The sequence below is a fragment of the Cinclus cinclus genome, chromosome 2, assembly GCF_963662255.1.
Source record: "Cinclus cinclus chromosome 2, bCinCin1.1, whole genome shotgun sequence".
Classification (NCBI taxonomy): Eukaryota; Metazoa; Chordata; class Aves; order Passeriformes; family Cinclidae; genus Cinclus; species Cinclus cinclus.
Genome location: NC_085047.1, coordinates 93,484,557 through 93,507,707, shown reverse-complemented (window position 1 = coordinate 93,507,707; position 23,151 = coordinate 93,484,557). Strand labels below are relative to the sequence as shown.

The 23,151-nt window shown below is 40.7% G+C and overlaps 1 protein-coding gene across 9 annotated transcripts in view; it reads right to left on the bottom strand.

Annotated features, from left to right (window-relative positions):
- The window catches only part of RAB20 (RAB20, member RAS oncogene family), a 28,860-nt gene extending 6,557 nt beyond the window's left edge, over positions 1–22,303 (bottom strand). Inside the window, exons 1-6 of one of the 9 annotated variants that reach the window (XR_009932989.1) lie at positions 19,175–20,970; positions 13,995–14,041; positions 12,984–13,069; positions 12,095–12,249; positions 11,283–11,435; positions 9,532–9,880 (exon numbers count right to left, since the gene is read on the bottom strand). Coding sequence is in view for 3 of the 9 variants with exons in the window: in XM_062488002.1 (XP_062343986.1) it covers positions 21,997–22,168 (172 nt within the window). In the remaining 6 variants the exon portion in view is untranslated. Of the gene's footprint in view, positions 1–9,531; positions 9,881–11,282; positions 11,436–12,094; positions 12,250–12,983; positions 13,070–13,994; positions 14,042–19,174; positions 20,972–21,290; positions 21,665–21,996 lie in introns of those variants that run through there. The other 8 variants (XR_009932991.1, XR_009932990.1, XR_009932987.1 and 5 more) reach the window with 8 other exon arrangements.
- Between the last annotated feature and the right edge of the window lie 848 nt (positions 22,304–23,151).

Genomic DNA, 23,151 nt, shown 5'->3' with positions numbered 1-23,151 from the left:
ACAGTAAAGGTCCCTAAAGGTTTCAGGAAAATTCTCCTGCCCATATATGAGTCAGGCTGTCAAGTATTGACAGTAATGAAGTCAGTTCTTCATTGCCTTGCTCAAGATTGGTATATATTTCTTGTAGGTGGCTTTATCATATTTCCCTTGAAGTCAGAAGCTGTGTCAAGAACTGGACTACACCTGTGGTTACCTGGGGATAAAAATAAAGCTCTCCATCCCAGAGGATTAACAAGGAGGACATAAGTAGAAATTAGTGGAAATATGAGCCACAAAGCACTGGAGAGTCTAGTTTCTACATGTCCAGGAGCTGCCTGAATACCTGATTTCCTGATCTGCCAGAAAAATGCAAGCATTTGGTTTTTCTTCAAGACAAAAAATTCCCTATGGAATAAAAGTCTCTGAAATGGAGAGAAACTAAATAATTAAACCAACAAATCAAAGCAAACAAAAAACTCCACCACAACACACCTTACCCCTCCCCAGAGGAAAAAAAAAAAAAAACACCAACCACAAAAAGAATTAAAGTTGAGCAACTGTAAAATTCATTTAAGATCCACCTTCACCCAGTATTATGCATTCACAAAGCTGCATTATAGGAGACACATATGTTGAAGTTTCAGAATGCAACAGATGTCTAACTCTGCTAAAAAAACCAAGATGACGTTTATTTTGTTTATACTCTTTATTTAGATATGAATCAACATTCAAGGCATGAACTGTGCCCTATTTTAGCAGCTTCTATTTAAGTTATTAAAATTAGATATGTATGTCTTGGCCAAAGCAGAATACAACATAAACATAGGACAGTAGTGATCTTAATACCCAAAGGGCTTTGCTTGCATGTTTTAAAGTAGAAAGAGCTACACATGGAAGAAAATAACAACCACATGCGTTAAGTGAACAATGAACAAAAGAAAATTATTTAATACAGCTCTCCAAAGAGAAAATATCGAAAACAGTCAAGAAAGTGGGTTCAAAGTAATGCACGATTGAGACATGATTATTCTACTTCTAAACACCATTTATTCTGAATTGTTAACTCAAGAATCTTTATCTTGCAATAGAAGAGTTGAATTTGTGAAAGAAATCATCTCTTCCCTTAAATCTGTGCAAGTTTCACTTAATGAGCAAATACTTTGAGTTGTGAAGGAGTCTGAAATTGCCAAGACCCTGCAAACATCCCCATTCTACAAACATGAATTATTCAAATCTTCTAAATCTCCTTCTGCAAAACAGCAGCTCAGTGTGAGAAAACAATCCACACGAACCGAAGCAATCATTCACTTCTCACTTAAGCAAGACAAGAAACCATGATCAAACTGAACCCTGTCCTCCAGTCAGCTTTAATTATCGTACTAGAAATACCACACTTCCACTAACAAATGTACCCCTTGGACACAAAAATCAATTACTAGAAAGACTAGAACTTGCACACCGCACAATAATTTTCTATTAATTACTTAAACACCCTCAGGTATGGTCTTAGAAATTATATTTATTTAAAGGTTATTTAAACACACTTTTAAAATAAATAGAAACAATTAACATGACTTCAGTCTTCATAACATTTTTCTTTTCACTCTGATTTAAAACATAAAAACATGTAAAAGCACCATTGTGTTGCACATGATTCCTTCTTCCTACCACTATATACACACACACACACATCAGAGGTTATTCACAAGCTTAGATCTAAAGCTAAGAGCCAAGCCTGACAGCATTTAGGCATTTATACTGCTGCTTTTATATAGATAAAGGAAATGTACTGCATGAGCTCCTTCTTCTCCCCTGGAGGCTGGCATTCAGGAAGGCAAATATACTCTGGACATTAGTTCCAAGTGCTACAAATCTCGTCCCATAAAAAAAGATCATAATATCCCAAAGGAGGCAAGTCCCAGATTCAGAGGAGCCAATAATGTATTCGAGCTGACTGCCACAGATGAGATAGCCTTATGAACTGTAAGCAGTGAAGCAGAAGATGCTTTATCTAATACATTTAACTCCATGACATTTGAATAAAAGGCAGATCTTGAGACTGCAGTGTGCTGCTTTACAGGAGGAATGTAACATTATTTTCCTGATCTGGAGGTGGCATTACATTATGTCACTATAATCTAGTCCCCGCTGATTTCACTTTCAGAAATTTTATACAATCCACTGGCAGGCTATAGAACTGAATTCTATCCAATATTAAAAATTCAATTTAGTAGATCTAATTTTTGCCTGGACAAGTGGATAAAGTTACTCAAGAAAAGCCAACTAATCATCTAACTGGAAGCAGAGAACATTTTGATAAAACAGGAAATGCCTTGGTACTATAATCCTGAATTTATGAGCTATGGTTCAACAGTATGACTTTTATCCTGTGAGATTAAGGTGTACCCTTCTACATAAATAAAAACATTAAAGAGGTTTTTTTTTTTAGAAGACTACTAAACTACCATCAGTGATCCAACAGTGTCTGGGATAAAATACATCCAAAAATATACGTAAACTCTGTTACTAGGGAATCTAAATAACGACAGAAAAAAAATCTAGGAAAAATACACAGAGATAAGTAAGTGAAGGGCTGTGAGAAAGGGCTAATTTTTAAACACATTTTTAAAGAGAGCATAAATCTTACCTTTTCTCTTTGGAAGCAAGCTTATGCAGGACTAAGTAATAGATATTAACATATTCTCCATGGAATAAGAGGAAAATCTACAACAGGTTGCAGGAAAAGCTGGATGAAATTAATAGCATTACTAACCATCAAGGCCTTTGACTAGGGATTCTGTCTCTAATATAATATGCAAGGGAAAAAATAAAATTAATCCTTTATTTCCATTCCTTTACATAACAAAGCCAACATCCATTTGGGCATCTAAATTAGCTATTAAGATTCTGCCAAGAGAAGACAACTACCCCCTAGAAGACTAGTCTACACCAGCACCTATCATGTGCATTAGGAAATGCAGCTCACCCTTCCTCTGCTTTATCTAAGGGTACCAAAAGCACAGACTGTGTTGCCACACAAATTTAAAAAAAAAAAAAACTAACATCACAATCAGTGTGTCCAGGAAAAGACTTCAGAATATTTATAAAATTCAAAATAATTCTAAACGAAAAGAATCACTAGAAGGCACCTCAAATAAAGAAATACCAGGTGATTACTTACTGAAAATGGAAATTCCACTATACTTCATACATAAGAATAGTAATACATTTAATGTAAAAAGCTTTATGCAGATTTCTTCTAGCCTACTTCTTTACTCTCCCCTTAAAGTGTAGCTACTAAACTAAAGCTAACTAATGTGCCATAAATAAGATTTAAAGGACCATGTTGTGGCAAGGACCAACAAATACAAAATACATAGAAGGTTTTGCACTAAAATTCTATCCACTTCACCTACTTTCTTGAAAGAGAAGTCTTCCCTTATAAAGGATTGATAACTTTGCTAAAAGTAATGCGGGCTATATTTCTTTACAGATGCAAGCTTATTGCTTGTTTAGAGCATTTTCAAAAGGAAAGTTGCACAAATCCCAGGATCATTGCAGTTGGAAGGGACCTCTGGAAATCATCTAGTCCAGGCTAAAGCAGGCCTGCCTAGAGCAGGTTGCACAAGATAATTCCAGGCAGGTTTTAGAACATTTCCAGATAAGGAGGATCCCAAATCTCCCTGGACAGCCTGTTCCAGTGCTCTATCACACTCAAAGCACAGAAGTTGTTCCTAATATTTAGATTACACTTCCTGTGTTTTGATTTGTGCCTTCTCTCCCTTGCCCCATCACTGGGCACTACTGAAAAGCCTGGCCCCACCATCTTGACACCTGTCCTTAAGATCTGTATGCAGTGGCAAGATCCCATCTCAACTGCCTAAAATAAATGACAGCACCAACTACTAATAATGTACTTCTCTTTATGGTTCTCACCAGTAAAAAGCATTCATCATCTTATTTTGGCTGTCTTTGCTGTTTTTCTTTTTTGCCATATACCCTCAGAATGATTATAGGCCAATCCACTCAAGAAAGCCCTGATTGGTTGGGAGAAAAATCCCCTTTATGCCCCTGACCTTTCTAAGGATGTCTTTCCCTTGTCAAAATTGATGTATACCAATATGTCCAGCAGTTTTGACTCTTCAATTTTTATTAGAACATCAATTCAATTAACATTCCAAAAGTGATACTTTGGCACAATTCACATAAAACAATTCTTCCAAAGAAGTTCACTTAAACAGGCCTTTTATTGTTAGGACAAATAGCACACTGAGAAGTTATGCAAGAATGTCAGCGTGGTGTGCTGCACATCACATGTCAAGCTCTGCAAGATGTGGCTAATGATCTACAGGATCAGCTGAGTATTATCTGAAGGAGATGGGTTGTTTTTCTTCACAAAGAGGCACACACAAACCCCTGTTTAATAAGAATTGCAAAACAGAAAATAATGGGAATTTTTTGCTGTAGATTAGCTTTATTTCATATTCTCCAAGAAGATTATCAATCTAGGCATGTCCTGATAGAAGCTAAAATAAAAGGCTAGTCACCACCTTTTGCTGATGTGTGGAAGAAATGCCTCAAAAGCTGTGTGGCCTTAATTCACAGCACACCTCCAAAGAACCAACGACTGAAACATGGGTAAAAAATTCCTTTTTTTTTTGACAGTTAACAGGGTGATAGTTTGTGGAGAAATCTGCTTTTAAGTAAAAGTTTAATTTTCTAAAGGCAGCTAAACTAAAAGCAGATGCCTTACACAGGTGCCAAACAGTGACATCCTGCAGAGCATTCTGAGTTCCAGAGGTATCCAAAAAAGCTGATTACCACAGATGAAGCCTTCTCACCCACAGCTCAAATACAATAAACATCCCTCGGTCATCTTGTCAAATCCTGTATTATTTGATCACAAATTAGTTCAAATATTCCCAGAAACTTTTAAAATCCAGCCCTGAAGAGTAGTTTGTCCATTTTCATTCCATAATGGTAGTGAAGGCTTGCATTTCTGATTCCCAATGACAGACCTGTCAGACACACTCAATGAAAGGAGGAGATCAAGTTTACATGGGACAGAATAAAAGAGGGAAGAAAAAAAAATCATAAAGGAAAAAAAAATTCACAGAGCATGATCGGAGACCAAGTCTAGTCTTCATTCAAATTTTACCTCCTGCATAATAAAGATGATAGAATTTCACCCAGTTCTTGTCTTGTGACTTAGGAGGATTTTTTATTCTATAAAGTATCTAAAGAAAGGAAAGTTAGGATCCCACCAATTAGCTTGTTGGAGTTCAGCTTTCAGATTCTGAGTTTTGATAGACTTTTAGCTTCACAAAGTAATCTGTTCAAAACAAACCCACCCCTTCCTCAAACACCAAACTAAAAAGCTCTGCATTCCTCCAAAAAGGTATTCCCCTATAACTTAACCTCCTTCTTGACAGGCCAGAGAAATAGATATTTTTTCACTCAGACTCTTTGCCACTGACTTATTTCTCTAAACTGAAAACCCTACCCAATAGCTCCTTTCTCCCATCTTTCCATATTATTTTATTACCAAGAATGTGAAAAGAATCTCACTGAAGTTACAATGGTACTTAAGTTCTCAACGACTTTTATCTCTCCCTGAAAGTACTTGTTGTGCTTTCCAGAACAGCTCATAGGTTCTGTGACAGCACAAGGTACCAAGAGCTTGGTTTGCCATCTACTGTCAACTCAATGGACCTTGCAAAACATACTGTTGCCCAAATAATCTAGCTTGACCTGTTGCCAGCACCCCATAACATTAGTCTCTCTTCATTTTCAGCCTTATACATTTGTTTAGTCTGTATATTTCTAGTTGCAAGTCTCTCTTTATAAAGAAACTTCTAAACACAGTGTCTTGGCACTAAAGGCATATTTAGGGTTCCTATAATCAGCAATGCATTCAGCTGCACAACGCCTATATAAAGGAGAAGAAATATCAGAGAAGATTCTTATTATCTACAAGATTTAGCCCACTAGTTTCAGCTTTTCTGGAACAAAAAATACTTGCAATCTGTTCTGCTACATAAATGCAAAATTATTTTTCTTGCTGCCAAGAATAAATCAGAACTTACCATTCTAACAATGAAATTAAGATCGAGCTTCTAAACTCACATGAATTTTAATTTCAAAATAGACGTTTCCATAGAAACACCAGTATGCCTTCCATCCAAAGCTATCACATTTCATAAAAACACAAATATGCTTTCTATCCAAAGTTTTAAACTTCACCATATTACATCTAGCAATACAAAGCATTACACAGAGAAAACCTCCTCATCACACTACATAACATGTTCTTGCCAACAAAACTTTGGCTAGACCTGCATAAATAAACAACCTATTTGTAGCTAAAGATTGCACAGATACCTCTACAATCCTGAATAACTTTTACATTTAGCTAGCTGGATTTTCTTTTTTTTCAAACCATTCATTTTATTTAGTTCTCTTGATGTACTGTGCTCATTTCTTGAAAAAGGAGATAAATCCAGAATATTCAAGCACTTCATGTATTTTCAGCTGCCTGGAAGGGTAGTGCCTTGTAAAAGATGAACAGAACTAATCTTACACCTGCCAGACCAGCAAGCATACCAAAGTGCACCTTCAACACAAGCTGAAAAAAATTATAGCTGTTTTTAACTATTTCTCTCTGAAATCTCACAGATGTGAAGGGAAATGTTTTATCTAAATACTGATATCTGACAAAAGAAACAAGGGCAAGATAGTTTGATGGAACATTGCCATCCTGTCTACAAGTAAATGCTCCACCAGAGCTCCAGCTGAAATCTAGTATCAGCACCATGTCTACTGAAAATGTGGCAGGGTGCTAAATTAAGCTAATTAAGTGAAATTTATGAAGTTCCTATATGCCTCTAATGAAATGAGAGCAGGAATGCAAGAATGAAACTAAAAATTTAAGTCCAAGTAAGCAAAAAGCACTGATGTAAAATTCTTCTGAAACCATGTTTTTAAAAGAAAAGTTGAAACTGCTACTTAGAAAGAAGTGATCATCTGGCAGCTTTCCTTAAGGAAAATATGATTGGAAGGAAAGCATAAGGGGAGGGAAAAAAAGAAACCTCGGATTTACTTTGGAAGAGTTCTGCAGGAAGCAATATCACTAAACACTTAACTGCAGAAGCAGAGCTTGACTGTCAAATATTGCTCAGCAGTGAGCAACAAAGAGGCCAGTGACAGGACAGGGCTGTACAAAACCCAGTGTGTCTAGGTGAGACACTCACTTCTGAACTGTGGGAGAAGCAGGTTTTAACACCTGCTGAAACACCAATTCATCTCCTCAAAGAAAAGTACCTTCTACAGAAAACAATTTTTTTGTCCACAGGGTGAGCTCTAAAAGCAGCTGTTTTTTCTTTGCAGTACCTGAAAACTGATACTTTCTCCCTTCATTTACAATTCCTTTCCAGGGGATACAGGCACTGTAGATGAGCCCACTTCCCTACACAATTTCCAAGAAGAGGGTGGTGCCAGGTCCTTAACTTCAGTCACTCAAAGGAGACCTTCAAAGCCCACACTCCCTCCCAAAGTTTGCTCTTCAAACTGAGTAGATCTTTAGCTCAGGCAGGAATGTGTGGCCAGGTGTACTTTATCATGGTTTGACTGGCACTGCAGGGCCAGGAGGTCACTCCACACTTACTGGATATTTTATATTGCTTAATAAGGAACTGGCAGATCAGCTTTGTGTGCCGGTTTGGCTGAGGCAGTCAGTTTTCTTCACAGTACCCAGTATGGGGCTGTGTTTAGGGATTTGTGCTGCTGATTTGGGAAACTGCATAGATAACACAGGGATACTTTATTGCTGAGTAGCACTTGCAGAGTATTAGAAAATTTCCTGTCTCTCATATACTTCAAAACGTATTTTAACTTTAATAGATATGTACTTTAACCAATACATACCTTAAGAAAGAAATCTTGAAGATGCACAAGCAGGCCATCCCTAGGTGCTGAAAGATAATGTAGCCTACCTGCACTTCAACAAAGCCTTTGACACCACCTCCTGTGGCATACTCCTGGAAAAGCTGGCAGCCCACATCTTGGAAGGGTGCACCCTTTTCTGGGCTAAGAACTGGCTGGATGGCCAGGCCAGGGAATGGTGGTGAACAGTGCTGCATCCAGCTGACATCTGGCCACTGATGGCACCCTCCAGGGACCAGTGCTGGGCCCAGGGCTGTTTAATGCATTTTTTTATTATCTGGATGAGGAGATTGAATCTACCACCAGTAAGTTCACAGAAAACACTAAGTTGGGTCGATCTGCTGGAGTGTGGGAAGGTTTGGCAAAGGGACCTGGACATGCTGGATTGATGGGGCGAGACCAATGTCATGAGGTTCAACAAGACCAAGGGCTGGGTCCTGCACTTGGCAGCAACAACCCCAGGGAGCAGAACCAGGCTGGAGCAGAGGGATGGAAAGCAGAAAAGGACCTGTGAGTGCTGGCCAACAGGGCATGTCCTATGAGGAGAGGCTGAAGGAGCTGGGGGTGTTTAGCCTGGAAGAAGGCTCAGCAGGACCTTATTACACTCTACAATAACCTGAAAGGAGGTCGTAGCCAGGTGGGGGTCATCCTCTTCTCCTGGCTAACCAGCAACAGGACAATAGGACATAGACTTAAGCTGCACCAGACATTGGAATGGGCTGTCCCTGGAGGTGCTTTAGTGCCATGTCCAGTCTTTCCTGAGTGTCATGGGGCAATTGACATGGTGGTGTTCAAAGGTTGGACTTGATCTCAGAGATCTTATCCAACCTATTTGATTCTGAGACATCACCCAACCAGTTGGGAGTGTACAAGAAATTAGGATGCAGCCAGGACAGCTGGGCCCAACCAACCAGAGGGATAACCCACACCATATGTTGTCATGCTTAGCAGATAAAGCTGGGGGGAAGGAGTAGGAAGTGGGGGATGTTCAGAGTGATGGCACTTGTCTTCCCAAGTCAACATTACACACGATGGGAGCCAGCTTCCCTGGAGGTGGCTGAACAACAGCCTACCAATGAGAAGTGAGGAATGGATTCCTTGTTTTGTTTTGCTGGCACACGCAACTTTTGCTTTACCCACTAAACTGTCCTTGTCTTAACCCACAATTTTTCTCACTTTTTCTCCCCCAGTTCTCTCCCCCATCCAGTGGGGCAGGGCAAGCAAGAGGCTGCTTGGAGCTTAGTTAACATGGCCCTCCTAAATGTAACTCAATAAACATTCTGAAATTCTACCACTTGTCAGAATTCCTGCCAACTCTCAGCAAAGAGCTGTTAAGTCAGAGTCTGCCCACTACCTCACGGACAAGAAATTCTTCCTGTTTTTCTTTATTCCTGTTTCAAGCTGAGTTAGGTTTTTTAACTTCCTCACTAAATACTTTGCTATAGCCTTAGCATTTTACAACTTCTTTTCTTAAAATTCCCCATAGGATTTTTGCAGAAGGGTTAACTACATACATACCAAATCAATCAGTACAATACACCACACCATTTCTTGAACAAGGAAATGCTATAAACTTAATAAACATCTTAATTAAAGAAACTGACATTTTAGAGATGACAAAGTTTATTGTTACTCACAGCAGACCCTCTTGGGATTAAATTTTTTATCTAACTATACATAAAATTAAATGGTCTACTCTTTTAGAAACATTCTTCTTTTTTCCATATTATCTTTACTTTAACCCCAAACACATTATATGTATTTCTGCCTCATGGCTGTCAGTCATTTCCCTTTCTTCCCACGTATAGGAAGCCAAACTATCAAGAAGCAACTGTAGACTTTTTTGCACATCCACCCAATGGGAGTCACACACAGTAACATAGTGAGTTAGCTTTCTTCCACAGAACCCACAGGAGAGCTTCAGAGCTTGTTTCCCAGAGAGGCTGTAGGTGCTCCATTCCTGGAAGTATTCAAAAACAAGTTGGATGGAGCCCTGAGTAAGTTGATCCAGTGAGTGGTATCTCTGCCCATGACAAAGGAGATGGAACTAGAAGATCTTTAAGACCTTTTCCAACCCAAATCATTCTTGATTCATTCACATTAGCTATGGCAGTGCCAATTTTCCATCAGCCCCACTTCCACGATAATTCTTTTCATTAATATTTAAAAAGCACTAGCAGCAGCAACAGAACCCAGCCCTACCCCTCAGTGCCCCACTTCAGGGCTATCCCAGGACACCAGCCAGAGATTTTTTAAGGACCTGCAAGAAGTTCAGTATTTAGAGAGTTTCAGGGATCTCCAGCCTGTTTCTACCACAACATCAGGCCACCAGAAGCAAGAGTTTTTTAGCCTTTAAAAATCAGTCTGGAAGGTCACTTATCCATGGGAATGCACCTTCCAACTCTAGCACACAGCCAGAGACTATTCTCTTCTTCCACATCTGCAGCACAGCTTTGCTCAGTACACACATGGGGCACTGCAGTGTTGAGAGGGTCCCAACTATACTGGCCACGCTTCCTTTTGAAGATAAAATTAACTGCTGGGCTCATATGTAGGCAGCACCTCAAGCACTATTTCTATAAATCTTTTATCCTACTAATATGTTTCCAGGTTGATTAGGAGTAGAGGACAGGAAGAAGAGAACTAGAAGCACTTCTACAGGCCTAACTTTTACAAAACTGGAGTTAGTGCAAGACAGCAGCTAAATGTTGGTATTCATCACTGATCACTATTAGACGAGGGGGGGAAGGAAGGGTATCTATGAATCACAACATTCACATGCCAAAAAACAGAGTCCAGGTTTCAAAAAAAGCATATTTGAGAGCTGGCACGCTGTTTTGTAAGAAGTGACCTTGTGTGCCACATGTTTCAAAAGTGAGGAATGATTTTTGTACACATAACACAATTGTCCAAAATGCTTCAGGAAGCTCTGGCTACCAGATCAACAGCAGGTACCCACAGCTGCTCTGCTCCTGCAGTTACTTGGCAAGTGCCTCTTATTTATAAGGTTAAATCATCTTTTGGTGAAATGGAACTGAGGCACAGTAAATATGCTAGCTTCTGATTTGTAACACTGAGTTTAACTTCAAACCAGTCTTCACTAGAAATTTGAAAAATATTAAAACTTTGCTAAATATGTAAAAATAAAGGCCACGGATCTTGTAAACTGAATGAAAAAAGTCTACTTTTTTTTTTTTAAGAGACACTCATATTAATAACATGGGACATAAAATTAAGCTCACTCATTATGACTTGTTTCAATGTTTTCAATGATTTATAGGTGGGTTCTCAACTAAGAACACAAGCATGGAATTCATGAGTAGTGAAACTCAAAGAAAATTATAACTGCTTCTATTCCTTACCAGCTACTATCAGTTTCTATTCTGCTGAAATCTTCTTCACTGGGTGCTTCTAAATATCTGCTCTTTGTCAAAAGCAGGAGGCAGTTCTGGTAATCCAGCTTTCCTTCAGCAAGTATCAGAAGTGGGAGACTGTTCCAGACACAGCGCTGCTACCTGGGTTTTGTGGGAATATATTTAAAACTTGTTCAAATCATTAAGACAATTTTATCGCAGGACATGTGACTTGTGTTCTCAGAGCTTATGCTAACTAAGATAAACAAATGGCCTTTATATTTCCAGCACTACTTCTCCCTTTTAATTCTACTTCCAGCTTCTCTGCCTACACACTTGAGAGCATATGTAATATCCACATTTTAGGAGCATTAATTTAAGAATTAAAGAAACTGTAATCAGACAAGAGGCATGGTACTTAATCTCATCTCATTATTGTTCTACAACCTGGTGCAAAGGGAGTAGCACTAAAAATCATAAACAACTCAATTCTGAACTTTCTAAACAAAGCAAGCTATAAAGAGCAATGTTACCACTGCCCAATGCCTGCCCATTCAACCCTCAAGAGGGGAAGCTATTTACAGAAAGGGAACTGCTTACTGATTTGCTTGCACTGAATCCTTTTCTTTCATAATTAGGGCAGTATTTCTAGGTTAAAAAGTGACCTGACATTCAAAGAGAAGACAGATACCAACTATTCCACTTCCACTGTGGTTCTCAGACTTGCAATGAAAAAAGAAATCAAAAGGACAATGTGGAAAGGACACGAAACACTAGAACAGGAAGGGAGATAAGGGGAACAATGTGAATGTCATACATACAGCTATCTGTTGCAGGAGGGAAAGCTCACGTCCTAAAGACAGTCTTACAATCCCACAAAAATAAAAAGCAATCATACTGGTAGGGGTTGGAGGAGCTGAGAATTTCATTTTTCGTTTCTCAAAACTTGAAATTTAGTTTTTTAAAAAGCAACAGCCTGTATCAGAAAGGGAAAAACAAACAAACACAAAAAAAACAAAACAAAACAAAACAATTCAGTCATTATACCAGTGGGAATTTTTTTGTTTTGTCTTAAAACACCTAAGTCTCACTTGCAGCAAGCCACAAGATTTGATGATCCCTTTTATGAGGTTTGGAAGATGCTGACTCAACTACACATAGCTTTTTCTTTCATTTATTTTTTGTAACTATAAGCCACTACAGAGTCTGGTAACTTTTCCCTTTTCTGAATGAACCAAAATTATGACAGCAAGTGATAAGTGGAAAATAAACAAAAAACCTCTAGAATATTACCAAGACCCTTATTTCTACCTTCAACAATTAAGAAAAGAACAACAGATTTATATGCTCAGGTCACAGATCCTACTATGAAGAAGAGAAACTGATTTTTTTGAGGCCTTTAACAACAAAATATCACATATTTAAATACATATGGTTGAATATTATATATTACTAAAAAACTCACAACTAGTTATCAGCTGCAGAATGTACATCAAAAATTTATCTTTTTATTTCAACTGTACTGAAGACCATTATTTTTAAACTAAGTATGTAAAAGTGGTTGGATGGCTGGACAAGATATTTTCTCTGTAGATTTTGCACTGAAGTACATAAACAGTAGTTATGAATACTAAATTATGTAACAGAGTCTAGAAAAATTAAAAATAAAGGCTGAGGGAACAGGAAGAAGTATCTACATCAAATGCTCACACAGGTCTTTAGACTCTCAGCAGGGATCCTCCATGAATGGCTTCTTGGTGGCCCATGCAAAACCAATTTCAATTCTCATCTACTTCCTAAGAGATGGAAAGATATACTAGAAAATTCACAAACACATCTGATGATCTATCTCCCTTCAAAAACCATGTTAATAAGCACTTTTCCAAATTTGTTTCTTTCCACACCCAGGTAGGTGTGGAAATCCTGTATGTTTACTGAGTTGGCTGCCCTAAATGAAGCTATCCTGAATCTCCTGTGATGTAGAATGGCAAATTACTTATGCTAAGAATTCAAATTAAGAGCAAAAACCCACTCACTTCCTTTGACCACCTCTGCTCTCTGTAGCACACTTGCATAAGTTAAGTTCAATCACCAACCACAAATCTCATTTCCTAGGCATATCTTCAGGTACTGAATATGAAATTACAGTTAATCAAGCACAGGAAAAGGAGCTTTGATGCCTTTTGATCAACCCCCTGGATGTTGTACCCGGTGCTTCCCTGGAAGAACGGAAATCATTCAGACTTGGAAGAGAAAATTATTCTTTCTATTCCACGATTTTTAATGTCTCCAAATGTATCCACCACAGACTCAGTGTCTTTCCAGATGGAGACCCAAACAAGGGTTATTTGTTTGGCTATTTTGCAATAGCAAAATGTGACTCAGATGAGGGATTACTAAGTGTACCTTCAGTTCAGGCAGTAAAACTCTTCCACTTGGAAGTTCACATGGCCCCTGGCTTCAACATGAAACAGCAACCACAGTGAAGCAAACAATTCATCTAGATATAAGATGTGATTCCAGTGTGAAGTAAAGATTCTTAAACTAGCCTATAGAGTATCAGGAGAAGCTCAGCCAAGGGACTGTGAGGCTGCTTATGAGTTTCCCTGGTTTTGATATTGGCGTCACCATAATGTGCATGCACTGAGTTGAAACTAGAAATGCACTCACCAAACATGATCACTCAAAGTAGTAACTGTAAAACAACTAGCAGCCACTTACCTGCTCCACATTGTATTTTAAGTATCCACTGTCCCCTTCCTTCTAACCTAGAGCAAAAGTTAATTGCATAGTCAACAAAAAGACACCACCACCCTGACTGCCCAAGTTCAGGCACCCGGACAAACAACACTAATTTTAAATATCTATTTGTTTTCTATTACAGAATGTGACTGTATCCCAATAAAAAAAATAAAAAGAACAAACAACATACACTATTGAGTCAATGTGTGTTACTTTGAATACATTCATCTCTACATTACAGCTTATGAGGCATTCTGCTGTTCTGTGCAATACTATTTCCTCAGCTAGAAGGAGAAGTACTGGGAAAAATATTTCCCATCCCATCCCTTTGTTTTTCCCCTCATGCTCAAACTGAAAAAGCTGTTGTTTATTAGACAGCTCGGGCATACATTTCACAAAGTCAAACTGAAGAATGCAACAGGTTATTAGTAACTTGTTTTCTTGCCCAGAACACCTATGCCTTTGCATACACCTTCTAGGACACCAGTTTAACTGAAGCCAATAATCCAGTTCTTGGACTCCTTTGTTTCCTACAGTCACTCCTACCAGCACCTGATCCATCAGGAAGATGAATCTCCATAAAGCGGCAATTTTTGTCAGCAGCTTTGCCACTGCATTTACACTGTTTTAGTAACCATTTCTCTTGTTCATGCCTCCCTCCCTCATACATTTTCAGTATTGTCACAAAGCAGACAGTATTTAAACCAGTCTTTCAGCTGTTGAGTCAATTTTGACAGACATCTGCAAAATACACCTCTTCCTTCAGTAACCAGGGAAGAACAACGTAATACCAGGGGTGCAAACTCTTCATTAGGAAGAGTCTCCATGTTGCTCCAGCCTAGAACCCATGACTTTAAAAAAAATGGCATATTCAGTCAATTCAACAACTTCAACAAACTTAAGTCTTCTTGAGGACACCAAAGTTGCTCATGTTTGTTGAGCCACAATGCCTTGGCATAATCCTGGACAGCTTTAACCAGGCACACATCTCAGGTCACTGATACTATTCAGGGAGAGATGAGTACTTTCCCACTTAGGCTAGAACAGCTCAGTCACTTTGCACACTATTATTAAATACCACATGCAACATGGGGATTGAATGTGGGGGCTGGAACATAGAAGGCAGCACAGAGGTTGGCACAAAACATTTATCTTGGCCTGCATCAAGGACTCACACGAGGTGCCAATAACCTCCCCAGTAGCTTGCCTCTGCAAGTCAATACTAAAATTACACATTAGAAATAAAACTCTGCTTTCAATAAAGTGAGTTAGCTATAGCTGAATAAATTGTGTTACTTTTGTCTTCTGTTTCTTTTTGATAAGCATTTTTCACAATTCCCTCTGACAAGGTATTTCCATATGTTTTGAGTTAATTTGCATACAAAAGTACTTTCAGCTGCAGTGAATTTGTTACTTGTTTACTTGTGTATCACTGCATTTTAAATTGCTGGACACAGAAAACAGAACTTCCTCCAGGACCTTCCCCAGCCAGTTCTTTATTTCTTTGTATTTTTAATCACCTCCCAAGTTATTCTGCTCTTTTCAGGAAACATTCATTGAAAAAAAAAATAAAAAATAAAAAAAAAAAAGAGTAATCCAGTGCACTCTTTGGCAAAAACAAAACCATGTTTCCAGGGATGGTCTAAAGCTTAAACTTCTATTCCTTCATCTGAATCTGCTTCAGAGGCTTTAGATACAGAGCTCACTGACAGTGAACTTTCATCAGAAATTTTTACATACAACAATAATGAATAACTAATTGAGGCCATCATAATATTCCGCAAAATAATCTTCCCAAGGGTAGAAAGGTTTAAAACATAAAAATGTTTTAAAAATTTATTAAAAAAAACTAAAAATCAGTCTCCTGCCAGTAACTGGGCCCCAAGCCATGACTCACCAGCAACAACCTTAAGGGATTTTAGTCTACATAATTTCCAACTTTTATGTTGTTTAGTTCTCATCTGTTGAGCACAGGTACACACTCAGCAGCCTTCCTCACTGATGGACCCTGATGCCCAAGACACTTTTTGAGATTATATCCCCTATGACCTTCCAACAAGAAACCTCCTGAACTAAAGATACCTCACTACACATTCAGCAACACCCAACCCCAAATGCTGCTAGAATTTCACCAGGTGCAGAAAGGCACATGCATCAGAGCCCTCTTTGGCTTCAACAAATCTACCCAGCATTTCATCTGCAGCTGTAATGATTTTTCCTGCTGTAATTCTCTACTTCCCAAAGGTCAAAACCAGAATCATATGAAACAGAGTGGCTACTATCAGTGTTTACTTGTGGGGAAATGTGTCACCTAAATCCTCCTCTTTCTTTGTTCTGTTTCAGTATGTTGGAGGACAGTGTTTCCTCCCTACCTACTGACAATTTCCACACTGTTCACCCCGCAAGGCAGTGTTTGGTTCGAGCATCCTGGGCTGATCTCACGTTCTGAGGACCAAGTCACACCTACCCCAGGCTTCCCTTGAGAACCAAGCTGGGTCACTGCCTTTACCAAGAAATGGAGTGTAGCTGCATCAGGGGAAGTTCAAATTGGATATTAGGAAAAGATTGAGCACCCTCTCTGATTATTCACTGGAAAGGGCTCCCCACAGCAGCAAGCCTGTCAGAGTTGAAGGAGGTCTCTCTTGCTCATATGGTTCAGTTTTAAGTAAACCTGCAAGGAGAAGGCAATTGGCCTTGGTCTTCATGGGTCCCTTTCAGCTCAAGATATTCTTTGACTCAGTGTGCACAAGGAAGCGTTCATCAACACAAATTCTGAAAAAGAACAAAATCAAACCCACAAAAATCCTAACTAAGCAAAGGAGTAACCTAATAATTTTTACCGGGAAAACTAACACATCTTACCAGCTAAACATTCACACCTTTCCCAAGAAAGCTCAGCTCAGCAGCTTGCCTGCACTGCAGCCTATGAAACCCAGTAGTCAGAGATCAGAAGCTGTGAGCAATTCACACGTGCTCACCAGCACTGATTAACATCAGACATCAGCAAACCAGTCACAAGAGATGCAAGCACTCATTAGGCAGATCCACTGCAGCTGACCCAAGGCACAGAAGAGCCTTTTCTAGGCCATGTTTCTCTCCTCTGACCCTAACTATACTAGCTCTGACAAGTTTATACATATATATACACACACAAACGCATATATATATGCAAGTAAAAATAAATGGAAGATGTAAAAATATGAACCAATAGCTGAGTATTCACAGAATAAAAAAATCAAGTCAGTCCTTGCTGACAGACAGCTCAAGATGAGAAGGAGGAAAAGAAGGAAAGTTTGCTTTCCATAAAGTTAACCTTTATGTTTCTCCATTATGATGCTGCATGAATATCTGCTGGCAAGTTCAAAACTCAGCCTCTTAAAACAGCATTAGAGGGTCCTGATGTGAACTTTCTAAAATACTGGTCATTCACTTACCAGTTGACTGCTCTAATGCTACGACAGCAACACAGGGGACATGACCACTAATTATTAAGAAACCACTTATCTGTCAGATGAACAAATGTCAACTGAGACTGAAACCTAACATACAGAAAAAAAATTACCTTTTGAAATACCAAGGCATCAGAAAGCATGCCTGAGCAGCCCAAAGACTCCTACAATATCATTAGCTGTAGCCACCACACATAATTATTCTAGGTTTAATGGTGGAATAGTACCAAGACCCTCAAAACTTCAGGAGGTTTTGTGCTGCCTGACACAAAATGCTAGCTCTGAGCTACGTGCCATGAGCACCCAGCAGAAAGTTTTAGTTTACTCTGCAGCTGCTGTCAGCACTGCCTAGAAAATACATATATATACACACATATGTAATTACACACACAGAAATAGATACATATCTATATATCTTTGACACCTTGAGTGTCTAACCCCCAAGCATTTTGTATGAGGAAGTTCTTGCTGATGTTGTTGCTTACTTTCCTTGTTTCAGAAAAATACTGCTTCAAAAAACTAGTACAAAGCTCTTAGAGCATGTACTCAAATGCCTTAGAGACTAGGCCTCTATCCAGCAAATTAGTTCTTTAAAACACTAAAAGTGTACAGTTACCTCTTTTAGTACAGTTAATGCTCTTTTTGTTTAAGTTCCTTTGAATTAACTAATCCGAAAAGAAAACAAGCAAATGTAATTTGTCGCACCAGAATATAAGTAGTAAATAATTCTATGCTCCAACCACAAATACAACAAGCAGCCATGCTAGGTCAGACACAAGACTCTTTCCAAGCCTCTGACAACAGAGAAACAGTCAAAATTAGGAAAAGGAGAGTTCTGAAACATGGCAAGCATATGATACTTCTCCCAAGTATTCCCACATCTGTGGCTTGTTTGTTTCCTTGACTTGAATACAACTTTCAAATAACTTCTCTCATAATCATCAAATTGGAAAAGGGAAATGTTGAACTATTTGCCACAAGCATTTACATTAAAAAAAAAAATCAAGTCTGACAACTTCCACACATCCATTGTACAGGGCTTATGGATAAGAACATGAAAGATTTAGACTAGACTAAGTACCTGATTTTTCCAAGATAAGGAGGGGTGTGAATGTGCAGCTAAGATCCCTCCCTAGAATAACTGATGTACACTTCAAATCTAACTTGGTAGAACAGGTCAGCTGATCACACCGATTTCATTAAATATAACACAGAAATGCCCATTTTAAGCACTGTGGTGAGCAAATTTAATTCTTCCTAGGAAAACAAGTGTTCTCTAAATTCAGAGCAGGAAGTAATGCAAAATCAACAGAGTAACTAGTGAAAAGGAAACATTAAAAAAAAAATCTCAGAAAATCAGCAATTAAACTTATCTAGTACTAGTATCCATGCATACTTAAGTTTTGATCCATCACCACTACTGCAGATATCTTCATCAATCACTGAAGTCCAAGTGTGCACAAACATCACATTGTATTACAAGAAAGAAGCTTCAGTGTATTGAAGTTAGTGCTGTTACAGCCAAATGCCTACCCATACCAGACAAACAAATAACCATACAATCTGAACTGCAAGTAAAACACAGGAGACTTCTATGGAGATAAGTCCCAAAACTAATGCTCATAAGCAACAACAAAAATAAACAAACATTCACATACTAAATATAATATGAATGGACAAAATTTAAAAAGAATATGTATTCCAGTTTACCTTGTTTAATTATGTCTTGAACTAGTACAGTAGATACTACCATGCATACCCTAATTTTCTAGGCCAAATCTTCCATATTTCTACATCATACATTGGATAAAGTGTTATTGTGGTATTAACACAGTCATCCTAAACTGGCACTCAGTATTTAGGTAGGTGGGACGAGTGCAAACTTTGATCCATGTTCTTGCCATTGCTGTGCTAAAGAATTTTAAATCTCCCGGATGGTTGTTTGTTGCTGGATTTCTCTGTATAGCTACAAATATAAATTAAAACAATGTATCAGTATTTTATAACCCTGTAACTGTTTCACAAGAATTCAGTAGTTAGCAAAATCTGGTTAATAAATAGACAAAAAACCTAAATTTTAAACTCCTTACTACACATTCCAAGCTTACTTGGTATCCAGCTGGTAGAGATAAGACAGTGAGACCAGACAGCAGAGATAAGAGGTCCAAACCAAGGTCTCCAGACACATCGAGGCCAGCAAAAGCATAAGGTCCACACAACATAAAAAAAAAAATAAATAAATAAATAAAATGAACTTTTGAACCCCCTTGTGACTTAACACCAGTTACAGTGTCAACAAGGTCCCTTACTTCTTCACCAGGATAGCAGAAAGCACATATGAGCCCCAGGAGCTTCTATTTCTCCCAAAATTAATGAGAGCTGTTAATAAGTGAAAACCTACAGGCCCCAACAGTCTAGCCCAGTTTTGTCAGCTTCCATCATTCTGCAAGAGCACAGGTCAACAGGGAGACAGTGCAAGAGCCCTTGCCTGCCCCTGAAACACAAGAGAGGCTCAATGCTAACTCCAGCAACAGAGAAGAATGAGGAAGACGTGTTATGCCACCCCAGTACAATACAGCAACATTTCTTAGCTGCTGCTCTGCAAATAAAGCTTCAGAAATTCTGCTCCAGAAGTCCTGCTGAGGAGCAGGAACTTCTGCTGCAGAGCTGTGTATTGGCAGTGGCCCTGCTCCATGGTGCAGAGGGAATTTTGGCCACTGGGGAAGTGACTTGAGCTCTGAACACTTGCACTGTACCTGAGACAGATATCACCTGGGTGCTTCACCTGACACATGGAGATTCCATCTCTGCAGCTTTCCGGATTTCACATACAACTGGAACCTGATTCTTCAATTAACACAGAATAAAACATCGCAAGAAGAATAAAAGACTGACAAAAAAGGGCTCTAAAGCCAGCACACAAGCCTTGGAGGGACTTACTATGTATGATTGAAAAAAAATAGAGGGGTGCAATGGAAATTACCAAGGAACAATCTCACTAAGACAGATAGCTTTTCTGTTGAAATAGAGCTCAGTGCTAATCACTCACAGGGGTCTGGCTTACTAGAAACAAGCAGCAACTGCCCACAAGAGATTCCCCATAGTAAAACATATCAATTCCAAAACTAAAACAGATTAAAAAAAAAAAAAACTGCAAATTACATAGAAAGCACATTTAAAACAGAGCTACTGGCAGAGAGCTTTCATGATAGTAACAGATTACTAAATGCAAGAAAAGGCTCTTAAACACCTCCTCCCCACACTTCCCAAAAGCGTTTCTATATAACTTCTTTGCAGTTTCATTTCTCCCTTTCCTCCTCAATTCCTCACACAGGAAAAGCCGTTCTGGACTAGATTGTGACATGAAGTGACACAGCAAATGAACTTCCCTCCCAAATTTCATCAAGAGGAAACTGGAATGTTGCACGATGCTGCAGCTCCACAAGTTTCACAAGGACATATCGTCTATGTTCTTCATGTTGCCACTAACCAGTGTTAAAAATGCAACTAAACATGAAAAAAAATGGAACAAGATTATTTTGCAAAGAACAACTTAAGGGCAAGAGCGACACTCCGGTCCTGCATGACAGAGAGGAGCTTCCTGACTTAATAATCAAGAGCAAGACATTCATACGACTAAGACCACAAACCACTTCTCCAGCCCGTGCTCTCCCTTCTCCTCCACCCCAGGCCTCCAAACCACAACCCACGCTCAGTCCTGCATCCCAGAGATGCTGCCTGCCACAAGAGTGGGACAGACAGCCCCTGCTGCTATCCCAGACAGAAACTGCCGGCAGCCCACGCTCTTTGTGCACCAATTTCTTACAGCTGCGGTGAAGGGGAGCGCCACGTCTGAAGGGCAGGCAAGCGGCACGTGTTTGGAAGTCCGAGCGTGACACCAGCTGATATCAAACGCAACAGTACACAACGAGAAGGGATGAACAGAAGCTGTAACCTCTCTAATAACTGACTGAACTTGTAGTCAGTAGTCATCTACTCGGGTAAAAGAAAGCAACCACGCACCGCAGTCTTCCCTGTACATCCACATTTCGCAAAGCAATTTTAAAAATGCCAGAGATGAGCGGCTCTAAGGCCCCTTATGGCCTTTGACTCTTTTCAGACTCTGCCCTACCGCCGAACCCTATGATTCAGGCGACTGACTTCGCCGTAGTGCCGGCACAAGGCGATAAGCAGCGGGGCTGGGCTCCCGGAGCCGCCGCCTCCGGGGCGCCGCGGGGCTCACGTCTCCATCTCCCGCCCGCCGCTTCTCGGAAAGCCGGGCTGTCCCGAGCGAGGACACCCACCGCAACCTTTCCCATCAGCAGCTCGTACATTAGGGCCGAGCCAAAACTAGGGAAAAGAAAGCCCTGTGCATCCCAAGGCACGGAGGGTGCCGCGGGCAGCGCCGCTCTCACCGGGGCCGGAGGAGAGGGGCAGCCCGCCAGCAAACACCCCGCGGGTTTCGGCAAGCCCCGCTCCGCCGGGAGCCCCGCGCCGGAGCCGCATCCCCTCCGTGCGGGGGTCGCGCTCACCTGCGGTGTCCCAGATGGAAATGTTGTACGGCCCCCACTGCTTCAGGTAGAAGGCACCGCCGACGGTGCTGACCGTCTCCTGGAAGCGCCGCTCCATGTAGCGGTGCAACAAGGAGGTCTTGCCCACGTTCATGTCCCCCAGCAGCACCACCTTTCCGTCCGGCTTCTTCATCGCGGATCGGTTCGGTTCGGCTCGGTTCGGTTCCCAGCCGGCGGCCGCTCCCGCCCCCTTGCCCTGCCCGGCCAGCTCCGGCCGCCGGGGCTCCGGAAGCGGCGGGAGGAGGGCCGAGAGCCGCCTCTGCCGGCAGCGCAAACTTCGGGGGCTCCGCTGGAGCCGCCAAGATCCGGCCCCAGCTCCGGCCCCGGCTGCTCCTCCCCCCGGCCCCGGCCCGGCCCCGCTCCCGCCCCGCAGGGGGTGGGGACGCAGGCGGGGAAGGGCCGGGGCTCCGCGGACCGTCCGCCCGTGTCCTGACCCCGGGCGGTGTCCCGGCCACCCCGGGGCAGGGTGACTTCTGACCGGCTGCCGAGAGCCGGTTCCCGCGGGGGCGTCGGGGCCGGGCTCGGCCGCGCTGAGCCTTCGGGGGATGCAGCTGCGTCCTGTGATGCTCGCGTCCTTTCAGCTGGGGATGGCACAGACGCCATCCCCGCGGCCCTCCCGGAGCCCAGGGGAAAGCTCGCTCGTCCCGCTCCCCTCCTGGGGTGTACATGGAGGGGAAGAAAGTTAGTCCGAAATTAAGGTCTCTCACAACTCACGGAGTTGTGACAGCTGCCAGGCAAACACCTTTGCCCTTGTGAGAGGGAGGTATCAGGGATTATTTTCCGAGGGGAAGGTCTGCTCAATTTCACAGTCAGTTGCCCAGCTGCTGTAATTTAGATTAATTCCATTACAGGTGATGAAATTGCAATCATTTACATTACCCACCGATCTAGCCTATCCTTTCTGCATCAGTCCTCTTTATGCCAAGTAAATCTGGGAAAAAATAATCAATAAAATATAAACACGCTACAAATTTGGGGCAAATAAAGGGGTAATTTGTAGACCAACTGGGGGGGGAACTGTTACAATATTCTTAAGAGAACCTACCATTTACGAATTTTCTCTCCATCCCCACAGTAAAGTGGTCAGATAGAAGCACTTTTCTTAATAAGTGAACA